Raw genomic sequence first — 14,702 nt, 5'->3', positions numbered from 1 at the left:
TGTACTTTGCTATCCTCTTCTTCAGTGCAAATCTGTCATTCTACTCAGACTGATTGATAGCAATAGACCTTGACTTGTCCTGTAATCTCTGTTGACTGATGAAAGCTGACTTCTGAATAGAGCTAATGACACATTAATTAATGAAAAGCTCAAGGCCAGCCTTCTAGACAGACATGCCAAATTCCTAAACATATGGCAGCCATGGCTTGGTTATGTCCATCCACAGGACCCAAACTGAGAATTCATTTTTTTTTTTTTAATGAAGCGGTATCCTGTCTCCATACTGTCCAGGCTACATGGGATAGAGTGTTTTCCCCTCTGTTTTCTCTTTCTCATCACCTTCTGTAATACCTTATCTTCTCTTATCTTTTTAGCCTTAATTTCATAACAGCTCTTTCTGACCCACTAAATTTGCTTTCCTACTTTTGCAGGTACAAAAAGGATCAGGCCATCCATACTTGATATTTCAGATTGTGGTGAATGTTTAAGACTTAAACCACCAGACAATTTCTTGTTTCTTTAAGAGACTCTATTCAGATTTCTGTGCTTTGATTCAGGGTCTGCGTATCTCATGAGACCGTTTTGAGGAGTTCCTGCTCTCCCAGTCAGATTTCTTCCAACAGATTATATTCTAGAGAATGCAACAGGAAGTTGGGGGACAGGAGCACCGAGAACTTTCCTGGTGCACTGGAAGAGAGTCAGGGACTATGGGAGACTCTTGTGGCTGGAGCATCCAAGACATGTAAAAAGCCAGGGGCTGATTCAACATGTCAGACTCACTAAAATATAACTTTTGGCTGCAGTTACTCTTGTTGTAATGAACATTGTACAGTATATCTTGAGGCTGACTTGCTGTCTTTTTAAAGCTGAACTCAAGTTAAAAGCTAAATACACAGGTAAAATAAACATGTTTTAACGGTCTTACCTGCCAAAGGATTTGTAATTCTGTCTGTCCACTTCTGTGGCTCTGCCAGACACCACAGTTAGGGGGGTGACACCACTATCTCTGTGAAAGTTACGGAATCCAGTGATCATACTTTATTGCGCTTTCATGTACCTTGCCTTCTTAACAAAAAAGAAATGAAAACACAAATACTCTTGTGGGTGAATGCAGATTTCTAATATTTTTCTGCGCAGTATAAAGGTGGCCATATACTTTACAACCCTCGCAAGACAAAAGTCTTGCGAGGATTGTAAAGTAATAAAAAAAAAACGTACGATCTGCCCATCTTGGACCGGCAGATCATGCTTGCGATCATCACAAGCCCTCCCCCCTGAGGGGCGGGCTTCTGATGACTGAAATGCTGAACGGGTGCGCACACCGGCCCGTTCGGCATTTGTCTCCCGATCATGCTAAAAACCAGCCGAAAATCGTACGATTCTCGGCTGGTTTTCCAACATGCTCGAAATACAAAAGTCGTGCGACCATACAGTAGAAACGGTCGCACGCCTTCCATACACTGCGCGATTCTCGTACGATAATCGTGCACTGTATGGGCACCTTTACTCTTTGCATTATGTTAGATAAATCTCGCTGTATTCCAGTAACAATGTCCACCGTGATTATACATGTTGTTCTTTTTGTTTTTAAATACTATAGTAATGAGACGAAAGGATTGTGTTAATGAATATTGGATATTTTTGTTTTTTCAGGTATACAGGAGTTTCCAGAAAACATTAAGAACTGTAAAGTTTTGACAATCGTCGAAGCAAGCGTCAATCCAATTTCTAAGTAAGTTTTGAAACGTAATCACATCTTTCTGTTATGCACTTTAAAGCCAAACTGAACTTTCAGTTTAAATTCGCTAAATACATTTCGGATGCATTAAAACAAAAGTGTTCAAAAAATTAGAAAGTATTTTCCGTAGAAAGCACCCACATCTTGTTTTCCGATCATCAGGGAACATGAGCTTTGATAAATGCAGAGCTCTAGCTCTGACACTGCAAGAGGTGTGTTGGACCTCTGTAGGGAGACCACTGCTTTCACACATAGAGCAAGGGACCTTCTCTACAGTATGCTGGAGGGGGCAGGATTTTCTACTGTAAGGAAAAAACAAACTATAGGACTTTGAACACCCTTTGTTTTGATGTGCCTGGAATGCATTTAGTTTTAGTTAAACAGTCAGCAGTACTGCAGCTTTGAGTAAATGTTTGAAGACCTACGCACAGTGCCTGTGACCGAGCGGCCAGTCTTACAGATTGATTTTTTTTTTTTGGCATGAGTGCAACAATACAGAATATCACATTGCTGAGCATTCTGAACACTCTGCACATAGTACAAATACAGTACATATGAAGTAGCACAGAAAAATAACCGTTGGTGTCAGGGGGAAAAAAACAGTGTCATCAATACAGAACCTGCATCAGAGGCACTCCATGTTTAGGCTATAAGACAGGTAAGGGGGGAGTAAAAGCAGGTAGTGGATGGGGGATAAAGAAAATGTACAGTGAAGGGGAAGTTCTAAGACTAAAGGAGAGGGGAAAAACAAACTATCATTAGACTGTGCAGATCACAGGCACAATGTACAGAGCCAGTAAGTGTGGCTCTGTGCCTTGTGATTGCCAATCACAGTAATCATAAAGGTAAACTCTGTGCGTGTGTTTATATTTGAGAGGCCTCCCCATCCTCTCACAATGGAGGAAGGAGAATTAAAGAAAGTTAGGTAGGCAGCAGCATATTTAAGGTTAGGGATTTTAATGAATTTAAATGTGGGATCGTTTTTTAAACCTCCCTCCCCTCCTGTGAATTCTACATCATCTTCTTGTCTCTCTATGTGACCTTTATACTAATACCTTTAGCTCCCTTATCCTGCACATTAACCCTCTCATCTCCATCATCCCACTGTATGTGGCCTGTACATCCCCCCTCTCCATCATCCTACTGTATGTTGCCTGTACATCCCCCCTCTCCATCATCCTACTGTATGTTGCCTGTACATTAACTCCTTCACCACCTCCTCCCTCTGTGTATGATCTGTACATTAATCATGCACAGTATCTAGTGCACTGTTACCAAGCTCCATGTTTTAAAGAAACTTGTGCCATCTCTGAATGTGTTACTTTATTTGTCACTGACCCAAGCAAGCATGCAGATCAAGAGAGTAGTCACATCCCAAATGTGTGTTCTGGATTAGTGATTGAAGTAACAATAATGCCTCTGGATAGGCATGGCAGCCAGGGTACTAGTATTTTCAGAAGTACAGGTCAGCAATGGCAGCCTCCATACTTCCAAACTATGGGTTTCCTTTAAGGAACAACTTGTGGTGTTTTGTCTTATTTCCATTTTGACAACATCAATTTAACTACTTCAATACAAGCATGTTTCTTAATTTACAAAAACAATTGTTGCAAAAAATGAGATCGCCCTGGGTGTGTCTACTTTCCAAAATGGGGTCTTTTGGGGGTGTCTGCACCGTGCAGGCATTTTTATTTGTAAAAAGTAATGGAAACTATTTTTTCCCAAAATGTGTGGTCTTTTTTTACTTTTATGTAGTAAAAAATAAAAATCCCAATAGTTTTTAAATACGACCAAAAGAAAACTATGTCTGTCTGAGTAACTGTCAGTGAAACTATCACAGCACTGAACATTTTTTTCTTGGTATTGAGGTGGTTAAAAAGCCACAGCCTAAAGCCACAGTAAAACGCCTGCCCCCTGCCAGTATTCTGCAGAGTTGGTATCCTTGCTCTCTGTGGGGAAGCGGTGATCTCTCTTCAGAGGTCTAACGTGCCCCCTGATGAGTCAGAGCTATCCATCGGCAGGGAGCATTAGGGTTGTTGATTGCAGCGCTATAGGCCTTACTCAGTAAGGCGCATGTCTGTCCTCTGTATTGCTTCCCTACAGTTAACACCGCTCAAATAAATCTGAATGCAAAACTGACTTGTATAGATGGAAACATTTTTTGTGTGCTGTTTTCTATTTAGTATCAGTTGAATGTGACTCCACTTTAAATTCAGGTTATATTTACTGCACCTAAACTTAACCTGCTGAAAATTATAGATCAGTGTGCATATCAAAATGGCAAAAGAGAGCGTTCTCATTCATGTAGAAAACCTACGGTATATACAGACATGGATGAATGTGTCAGTAGCCTTACAACGCATTGAAACAATGCTTCATTCCTCCTGAAAAGTGATTACATTAGGAGCAATTGTCTCAGGTTTACCTGTATGCCTTTGATATGTGAAAGTGTGAAAACAGATGCATTATTGCTTTTTCTACAAAGATATTCTAAAATAACCTGGACAGAAGTTTAGAAATGACTGGATTATAGTGATATTGTATACTGTTTTCTGTCATTCGTATCACACATGTCAAAATCTTGTAATCAGTCAGTCAACCTAATTGAATGGAGAAAAGTAGTCCGTTTGCTGTTTATCATTGTGAACACCATATTGCACACCAAAAAGCAAAGGAGAGAGTTGTCTGAGCAGATCACAAAGTTATAGAAGTAATAGACCAACATATCAAAAGTAGGGATGCACCGATACCGAGTATTTGGGCGATTACATGTACTCGCCCAAATGCTCTGATACTTACCCCCTATGCCGGAACTTCTGGTCAGAGGGAGATATCTCGAGACTATTAAGGAATTATGGAGTGAAACGTACTTCCCAGAGTTATAAAGCTCTGTCTCAGTCCCAGATCATGGCTCCTCCAAAAAGACAATGACCCAAAATATACAGCTAAAAGCTCCCAAGAATGTCCCAAAACAAAACAGCGTACTATTCTAAGCTGGTCTTTTTGAGCTCTGATCTGAATTCCATCGAACGTCTATGGAAAGAGCTGAAACATGCAGTCAGGAGAAGGCAAAGAACCCTTCAATCCTGAGACAGCTGGAGCAGTTTCCTGAAGAAGAGTATGCCAAACTACCTTCTGGTGCAGAAGTCTCATTGAGGGCTACAGAAATCATTTGTGATTGCCTCTCTGGGCTTGTTCACACGACGTCCGGATTCTGTCCTGACCAGATCCGTGTGCTCCTGCACTAAAAATGCATCCCAATGTATCCCTATGTGTTTTATGGGCTACAGTTCTCACGTGCGCAGTCCGTTCTGGTCACTGCATGTCACATTTTGTCCTGGCGCGGGAAATGGCCGCAATTTAAAAACGGGCAGCGATGCCCGTTAATATACATGCGATCACAGCCGGCGGATCGCTTGTATTTAGCGACGATCGGTGCTTACTTTTGTTAAAATAAGCATTTTTGCACTACTGAGGCTAGCAACATTAACAGCAAAGATTTGTAATCAATGGCTGTATGAGGATGTCAATATGAGGTCTTCTAACATGATATGAGTGTAAATTATTGCTAAGATTAGGGCAATAAAACACAATTGTACGGCCTTCTCTGTGCACTATTTTAACAACAAATGGATTATAGAGCAATTTGTGGAATATGTTATCTTATCTGGCTATACAGTGGAGTGCTTGGAGTAGGTCACATGATCTCCATGATTAACTGTAAAGAAACAGCAGGAATTAAGCAGTTTATCAAACCTTTCTATTACTCAAATAGGCTTTGCTAATTGCCATTGGTTTATAATGTCCTCTAAATCACCATTATTGTCAGCTCAGCATTACATGATGTATTAACCAATACAGCTTACGCGATGAAGAAGGCTAGACTAAATCGGTGAAAGTATTAGTGTTGCAGGTCCCATACGTGAACAATTACAGTATATAACTGACATAAATTATTTATTTCTGCATTAAGCTGTGCAATGTTTCCTTAAAATCTGGAAGTATGTTGTTTAGGACAGACCTACAGATTTCCTGTGGGGTGTTGGTATGGTTAGGCAGTGAGGGATCATGGGTTTGGGTTGTAGAATTTGTTATGTGGGTGGGCTATCAGGAAACTGTGAAGGGCGAGCTGTCAGTTGCAGGAATTAGATAATGGCACTTAGTGTAATGTAAAGCCATTTTTTTAAAATAGAGTAGGAAAGGATTTGAACCTTTGTCAGGTTCTCATTGCTGTCTGTATCTCTGCTGGGGAGATGCACCCCTATTTTGTCGCAGTGACCCATTGTCCCCAAGACAAAATGTGATGGCAAACGTAAACATTTTATTTGTAGCTAGAAAAGAAGTAGAGGGCAATATTTTCAATGGGCATACCTGTAATAGAGATTACCCCTCACTATGTTGTGTCAATGAAACAGGAAATAAAGGAAAATTTCCCCAATGGGACACAGGCAATTAAGGAGAAAAAAAACTCAGTGTTATAACCTTTCTCCAATTGAATCAACGCAGAAAAAAAGCTTTGGACTTAGATTTACTATAACACAGATATAGATATACCTACCACTATAGATATAATTGCAGCTTACAACATTTTCAGGGTTATTAACTAAAGGGTAAAGCGTTTGGAGAAGACAGGAGAAGTGAACAATGTAGGACAACATAGCAGAACTGGAAAGTGAGCTGAATTGGAGAATTTTCACAAATCATCTATTTTGGCCTAGATTGTTCACTTCTCCTGCCTTCTCCATACTCTTCACCCTTTTGTGAATAACCCTGTTTATCTCAGAGAAAGGGGCCATAAAGTATTTTCATAAGTATGGAGGTGCAAAATTACCAAAGGAAATGTAGCTTTTATCAACTAGAGAGAGCAGCTTGGGGCCTGGTTATTTTCTTAAAATGCAAAGGGTCTCAAGGAAGGAGTGATAGGCCACATGCATCGCAAAAATCTGTGTGACATACTTTTTCTTTTATAGTAAAAGGTTTACTTTGTCTCTCATAGTTGAGGTCTACCTATGATGCCAATTACAGGTCTCTCTCATCTTTTTAAGTGGGAGAACTTGCACAATTGGTGGCTGACTAAATACTTTTTTGCCCCACTGTATGTGCACAAGTGACGACACACTGGGGGTGATTTACTAACCTAAACACACGCACGCACTAGGTGCGTGTGATTTTTACACATCAAAACGTATTTATCAACCAAAAAGTCTCTAAAAGCATATTTCCACTAATGCCATATATGGAAAAAGCATGCACATGATGCATATATAATGCTGCTTCACAGTTTAGACAAAAATGGTTAGCTCATGCATTTACATTCCTGCATTCATCAACACAAGCAACATAATGTAGAGCTAATTTACACAACATCACCTTGCAATTCATGCTTGGCTTTGCATAACACACCTGCTGGGTGTGTACACACTACAAAGGTGTCTAGATTCCACCAATAGATCATGCTGGGAGGGAACACACTACAGAGGTGTATACTTGTTCATGGCGTGTTTATAAGGTTAGTAAATCAACCCCACTGCCACTCCGCACCTTATTACTAACCATGAGAGAACCTAAGCTGGGACTTCTATAAAAAGCAGGTTGACCTTGGTAGCTCCATCTTCCTTAAAGGAACCGCTACACACTAAGAGGTCCAGATTCACCCAAGGCAGCTAAGAATGGTAGTCTCTCAAATCAGTCTTTAACTAGCAGTAGTAGAAAGGTGCATGTCCGTGCAGTAAATGACTGTGTATTACAAACAATTTTCCTCTCCAGCCAGCTAGCCATCAACTGAAAGGGTATAATTATTACACTAATTGCCTTGAATATGAGCAATTTGCATTGTAACTATTAGTCTTTGGAAAATATAACCACCATCCACAACACTAACATTGATTTTTATATTCGTACCTACTGATAATAGGAATGTATGTATTTATTTTTGATGCAATCAAAGCTTACTTGAAGAAAATCCCTTTATTGAGTGCTGCCTTGTGTATGCCCATCACTTCCAACAATTTCCTGGATTCCCAGTATGCTTTACATCTATTTCTCTGCTGTTTAATGTGATGCAATCTTGATTTCCCAAGACTAGATATCCTTCCAGCAAGCAATGATAATGTTACATTGTTCAGATGTTGAGTTGTAGTTCAGAAGGCAGGCTTTTTTTGAGAGTGGTGACACAAGGAAGTGCATATTCACAGGACTGAGTGAAAATGTGTCAGTGCATTGAGGAAGTACATCCTATTGGCATCTTTTAATAAGTACGTTTACAAACTTTTAGCACAATATGGTTAGCAGTGGGCTGGAACTTATGGAAATTCCATAGATTCCCTTTTAAAATGCTGCTTTGCCCAAGTTTTAAGATGCCCATACACTGTTTAAATTTCCTCCAGAACCGGAAATGAGGAACTGGACGAAATTCACATGGTGTGTACTGCTGTCGGCACCCTTTGGATCGGCAAACTTCTAGATCAATATGGTTATTAGCAATGGGATAGAACTTACAGAAATTCAATATAGAAATTCCATAGATTCCCTATTAAATGCTGCTTTGCACTAGCTTTAAGGTGTGTGCCGCTGTTGGCACCCCTTCGATCGGCATCCCCTGATCAGCTAGCGGGAAGATCTTCGATGGATTAGAGCCGGCAGCCAATGCGCTGCCCGCTCTGATCAGGTATTCTGACAGGTGGTGGCAGCACCTGTCAGAATACAATGCAAAAAGTCATTGGGCTTAGAATGAGCAAAGTTTTCTATACATTTGTATATAGTAGAACAGTGTCCTTCAGAAAATGGCATGCTGTGGGTTCATATAATAAATGTAGCGTCGCACAGGGGCCGTGATAATTACCCTTTACTTAGATATTTACACTTCAGTGTCCTTATGCCTAGCACTTCCATAATCCTTTATCCCCCAGCGCTACATCTCTTTTATCTAAGTCTAGCCATTGATTAAACGGGTCTACATGGACCAAAAAGTAATTTTCCATGTTAATTATGCTGAGTCGCCCGATGTGACGGTTTTATATCCACAATTAATAATTTTGGCATAATCATTAGGGATCTGTGATCAGTTTTGCAGGGGATGCCAGCACATCTCATCAGCACCAAACTATTTCCTGTTTACCCATGGTTCTTGTTTATTTTCATTCTCTCCATAGACTTCCAGATGGGTTTTCACAGCTGTTAAACTTGACTCAGTTATACCTAAACGATGCTTTCCTTGATTTTTTGCCAGCTAATTTTGGCAGGTGAGTACAGAACCTTGTTCTTTTTATTTTGCATTATCCTTATGATTTATAGGAATTAATTTTCTATACTCTGACTTGACAATTTTACAAAATGGTTTAATATAACAGGCAATTTATATGCAGATGTGCTAACAAGCACATGGCTGGACTAAGCAAGATTTGTTTTATTCGGTACCAGGACAAACTAGTGGTGAGCAACTGATTTTTCCATAGGCGCCTTTAAAGATATACTCCGATTATAAAATTCTGGCATTAAAAGTTTCTTAAATTGAAACTTCACACACCCACCCCTATTTCATTTTTCTTTTAATCAAGTCTTAGCTGATTTGTCCTCAATTCACATAGTCACACTTGGCCAGTGAATCCAATACTGTTGTGCTGAACATGCCGGGCCCCTCACAGCCAGCCATCTTCCCTAACATCATTGGGTACTGAACCTCTTCCTGGTTCAGGCAGCCGGCACCTGATGATGTGCTTGCCAGGCCCGTCACCCTGCTCCGTTCACTGTGTGGCAGCCAAAGTTTATGATATGCCCATCACAGATCCCAGTAGGCACTTATAGTGGAGCAAGTCATTTTTGCCTAATATATGAGGATTTTCATGTTTCTGAGAGAGGATGGGTTAATGCAGAACTCCAGGAATTTTGTTTTTAACCTTTGCTGTGGGGCTGCCCCTGTACTGCAAGCGTTACATGCTCGTTTGTGTCTAGGTGTTTAAATGGCAAAGATATACTCACCCAAAGCTTCGAGCCGGCCAGCTGTCACGTCGCTCCTTCCAGCCTGTCCCCATCTCCACAGCATATTGGATCGTTCCTCAGCGTCCTCACGTCCATGCACACTATATAGACGTGATGATTTACTGGACCTTAGACTGCTGCAGAGGAGGGGGAGAGACATTCCAGGGACCAGTTTAAGAAGAAGCCAGCTCGGAGCTTTGGGTGAGTATATCTTTTTTTTTAAACCTAGACACAAACGAGCAGTTAACCTTTGCAGTGCGGGGGTAGCCCCACTGCAAGGGTTAACAAAAAAAATTTCTGGAGTAAAGCCGACAGTCGGCTCTACAAGTTTAAACAGAGTCCCGGCGGCAAAAGTCGCCGGGAGTCTGTTTAAACAGCCCCGATGCTGGCGACGTACACTGTACGTCGTCAGTCACGAAGGGGTTAAGGGGAGCATTTTTTTTCAGGTTGAAGGTCCACTTTATAGAACACAAAACCCCTGCAGTGTCTCTAACCTTCATCTTGCCATTTTTCTTCTCACCTGGCTGCTAGATAAGTCCCTATGGATGCTGATTTCCTTATCTTCTGAATTGCTCTAAATGTAAGTGACTGTCATTACAGGGTTAAAACAGAAGTTACCTGTAGAAGAAGAGGCTCTATACTGATCTCTATACAGCCTGTGTGTTGAGACGCAGCAGCAATGCTGCACGCATTTCACACTTCTGGTGTGTAGCATATCTGTTCCCATGCCGCATGCTGCCCAGCACACACATACTGCAGTGACATGCCAAGCCAGCTGCAGGAACCACCGCATGTTCACAGCAGTTCAACCCACCTGAATGGTCAAATACGTGCTGCAACTGAGGAGCAGCATCACAGCGGTATTTTCATACGCAGGCCTCCAGAAAGGCAGGTTTAGAGCTACTTTTACTAGTAATTTACTTCAATTTTGACCCTGTGGTGACAGTCAGTTAAAACCCTGCAAAAATTAATTATTCCCACCCCTGCCCACTGGAGCCCAACACATAACTTTTGTAGCTTGAGAGGTGGGTTGCACAAGATGATGTGCCTGCATCAGTACTTGGAAACTGATGAAATAAAACTCATTGTAATGATAAATGTAGTAGACGTGTGCTTGACACATAGCGGGATGAAAATAATTTGTGTCCTGAAATCTTTCTTTGCTGTCAGGCTGTAGCAAACATTTTAGTGTGCAATCCGTTTTTCAGTATAATCTTATGATGGAGTGTACAGAACGCTGACATTGCTGCTGGTGGTATACATCCTGAATGTTGTACAATGTTGGATGAAGAATATTGGGCTAATCTCCGCACCCAGTGGTGCTTAGAGCCTGTTGTCCGTGCTGGACTTGTAGATTATTTGGTTATTTATTTTCAGAGTGTGAGGACAACCCGCAGACCCTCAGAGCTCTGCCAACGGTTTGCATTATTGAAGTAAAAGAAGGGTTCACTTTTGCCGTTCTTATTACTTTTGCTTCTCAGTGTTCCAGTGTCCATGTTGTGGTTTATATGCCACAGTCAGTATTTTGTGGGGTCTGATAGACAAGTAGACACTATTAAACTCTACAGCTCTGCACAGCCAGCTGGTAAACTTAGTGCCATGGTTTCATATAGTGAACCCGTCTGGGAAATCCCCCTAAAGGGGATAATCCTTTACAATTTTTAATGGGTGATATCTGAGGTCTGTGAGTTTTATGCGTTTGGCCCCATATTGATTGCAGATGCTTTTAAAGATTTCCATTTGGCTGACTTTCACATGGTGCAAACTCTTATGGGCTTTGTAAAAGAACAAGCCTAAATCAGTGACCTAAAAGCCATTGTTCTTGTTCAGCGCCGTGCACTTATTTTATGTTAGACCTACATGCTTACTGGCCGTGTCCTGTTGAATAACAGTGTAATATAATAAGAGCAGGGCACTTCCCAGACAGGTCATGAAACATGCATACTCTTGCAGGACATAATGTTCAAAGCCCCATTCCAGCGCATGCAATCAGAGGTGGAAGTTTCATAATCGTTCTCTTGTTCCTGATGTGCCTGATAACGGCCATCTGCTTGTGAAGAACTGTTTTCAGTTATTGAAGCCAGTGCTAAAGTGGTCTTGTGTGGCTGCAGATCTTTCTTATGATTGCATGTCATGCATTTACTTTTAGGTAATTCTACAGAAACAGTGAATACTATGACTCCGTAAATGCAGATGTGTGCTTAACTCATCACTGCTGTAGTGTTATCGCGGTTTACACAGATATTTCCACACCAATTAGAAAGGTCATATCTGAATAGCCTTGGGGCTGAAAGTGATCAGTCTAGTATTCTTCATGGAGAGGAGATGAACCTTAGAGACAGAGAAATAAGTCCTGCTGAGTGTAATAGTGAGTTGTTCTAGATTATATGCTGCCTGTTCATTCTATACTTATGTCAGGAAAATCCTTTATATACAGTACTGTATAAAAAAGCCAGCTGGGAAAAAAAAATCTAATTCTGCTATGGCTCCTTTTATATATGCCGTTGTCGAGATTTGTTTTTGCCTTGAAATATTCTTTTTCACTACTAAGATGCATAAGATGCATAGTCCTAACATAACATAACTTTCTGTCAACACATTGTAATTCTGCATATTAATTGCTGCAGGTTAACAAAACTTCAAATTCTGGAGCTTCGCGAAAACCAGTTGAAAATGTTACCAAAGTAAGTGTTTTTTTTTAAAATTAATATGATGTTTACCTGACACCAATACATAAATGAATGGCATAGATTTTCTTTTTACTTTGTAAGACCCCCATTAACACATGCTGTTCATAGGCCGTTCCTATGTAATCACACATGACAAGTGATGGCTAGTCTCTCTAAAACAGGGCTGGACAACTCAGGCCCTCCAGCTGTTGTGGAACTACTACAAGTCCCATGAGGCATTGCAAGACTGACAGCTAGAGGCATGACTTGCACAGGCATGATGGAATTTGTAGTCAAAGCACAGGTGGAGGGAAGCAGTTGCCCACCCCTGCTCTACAATGAACACGAGCTTTGGCAGTGTCTGGGAAGACGTTGGAGTTGTTTGAGGGCACACCATGTCTTCACACCATGTCTGTTGAGCTGGATTGCTCTGCACACCACCACACACCACCTTACATGTATGGTGTGAACAGGGCACCTAGAAAACAGTTGCTTTCTATATACTCTGATCATACCCTACAGTGGTGTGCAGAACAACACAGCTCAATGGACATGGTGTGAAGAAGCCTTTACTAAAGGAGTTGAGGCTGTTCACTTGGCACATGGGTTGTTCAGTGTGCAAAACAAATTTGGTAATGAAGGTGAATCTGTGTTTACTTGGAATACCCTATCCATATTACCTTACCGGGGCCATACTGCTGCTTTAAAGAAAACAACCCTCCCTTTTTTTTTTACAAAAATCAGAGCACAGCTATGTGCTTAATAAATGTTCTTAGTGCGCTGCTTGCTACAGGATATGGGGAGTAAATATCAGCATTCCCGGTCCTTTATAGCTGGGCCCCTATGTATAACTGGTTTTGTTTTAGTTCTCATTTGTTTTCTACATATGCAATTGATAAACCAATAATAAAGGCTGCATTTCATATAAGAATGCCTCTGTCTTTTCAAGCATTTGTTAATGGACTCGGTATAAGATTAGGGGTGCCCGGTGGCTGCACAGCGAGGTGAAGTATTTTTTCTGGCTATGGCTGTTAAATTGAGTCATTAAGACACACCCTGCATTATGCTGCCAGAGCCAGGATAAGGCTGTTTATTGAACTGGCATTCCACATAATCATACACTTGGATCTCTGTGCATTTCACTGCTCTGTTCATTCTGCATCTGACATTGTTTATCAGCGGACCAGCTTAACAACAATCCTGTGTCTGCTCATGATGTTTTAAAGAAGAAAAGATTCAGCTGGTTGCCAGAAAGAAAAGCAAACAAAGTACTAGCAGTTTGTCAGCTGCAATTCCTCCCAGCTTGGGTCGACCACAATCGGCATCCTTCATCAGCCTGTTTTGGAAGGTCTTGGTCAGTTATGTGCTGCCTTTTAGAGAACTCAGGTTCCATTTACTATGGCAGTAATGGCATTTTGAGAAAAATTTATGTTCAGTTTATATAAAGTGGTAAAAAGGGAAACCAAGTTCACTTTGAATATCCAATCATGTGTGAATTAAGTATTTTTGCTAACATGTGATTGGTTGATTGAATTGAACATGGCTTCATGAGTCCATTGAACATTCCTTTTGATAAGTGAACAGTCTTCTCTCCTATAGGGCACATTCACACTGATTTTGTAATGGTTTCATGTGGTAAAAAGCACCTTACCACAACACACATTAACGCGTGATCCACATTACAGTGCCTTGCAAATGACAGTTCATCCAGTTGTGGGCAACATCCTCACATACATGCACTGCAGTGTACGACAACACTCAAGCCATGCTTTGTAGGTCTCTGCACCTGAAGGGAAAGGGCCTCTGCGGGGTCCCCTTTTTAAATATGTCCCCCATGCTGAAACGCTGAATAAAATGTGTAAAGACACCTGTAAGGGAAAAAATAGATAATATGCTCCCCTTGCTTCTGTAGTGCAAGGGGTGATGCCATTATCCTGCCGAAGGGATCCTGGGGAACTCGGAGTAGTCCAAATATTGCAAAAATATACTGCGGTACAGTGCAGGATCGTCTTCCCAGGGAGATTTGAGCTATTTAGTATTCCCCAGGATCTCCCTGGAAGAAGGACGTCACTCTGACTTAGGCGGGCAAGAGTTGGGAAGAAAGGTAAGTATATTTTCTAACTACTCCCTCCTTTCCCACACCTGTCTCTTTTTTTAAAGTTGACCTGTACTCAAAAAGTGAAGATTTGCTACGTTATACGGAACATCTAGAAATGTATATTGTACCTAAACAGTGTACCTTTCTCTTAAATTCCTTCTGAAAAATAGCAGTGCACTCCTGTGCCTGTAGCCTCTCGAAGCTATATGTGCGGTGTGAG

At 41.1% G+C, this 14,702-nt stretch overlaps 1 protein-coding gene across 1 annotated transcript in view; it reads left to right on the top strand.

The window, feature by feature from the left end:
- Positions 1–14,702, top strand: part of ERBIN (erbb2 interacting protein) — a 225,326-nt gene that overhangs the window by 159,063 nt on the left and 51,561 nt on the right. Inside the window, exons 6-8 of the mRNA XM_018569304.1 lie at positions 1,654–1,732; positions 8,890–8,979; positions 12,343–12,399. Coding sequence (XP_018424806.1) covers positions 1,654–1,732; positions 8,890–8,979; positions 12,343–12,399 — 226 coding nt within the window. The remainder of the gene's footprint in view (positions 1–1,653; positions 1,733–8,889; positions 8,980–12,342; positions 12,400–14,702) is intronic.

The sequence above is a fragment of the Nanorana parkeri genome, unplaced genomic scaffold, assembly GCF_000935625.1.
Source record: "Nanorana parkeri isolate BGI_ZX_2015 unplaced genomic scaffold, ASM93562v1 scaffold34, whole genome shotgun sequence".
Taxonomy (NCBI): Eukaryota; Metazoa; Chordata; class Amphibia; order Anura; family Dicroglossidae; genus Nanorana; species Nanorana parkeri.
The sequence above is the reverse complement of the archived record's forward strand: the minus strand, read 5'-3'. Positions and strand labels throughout refer to the sequence as shown.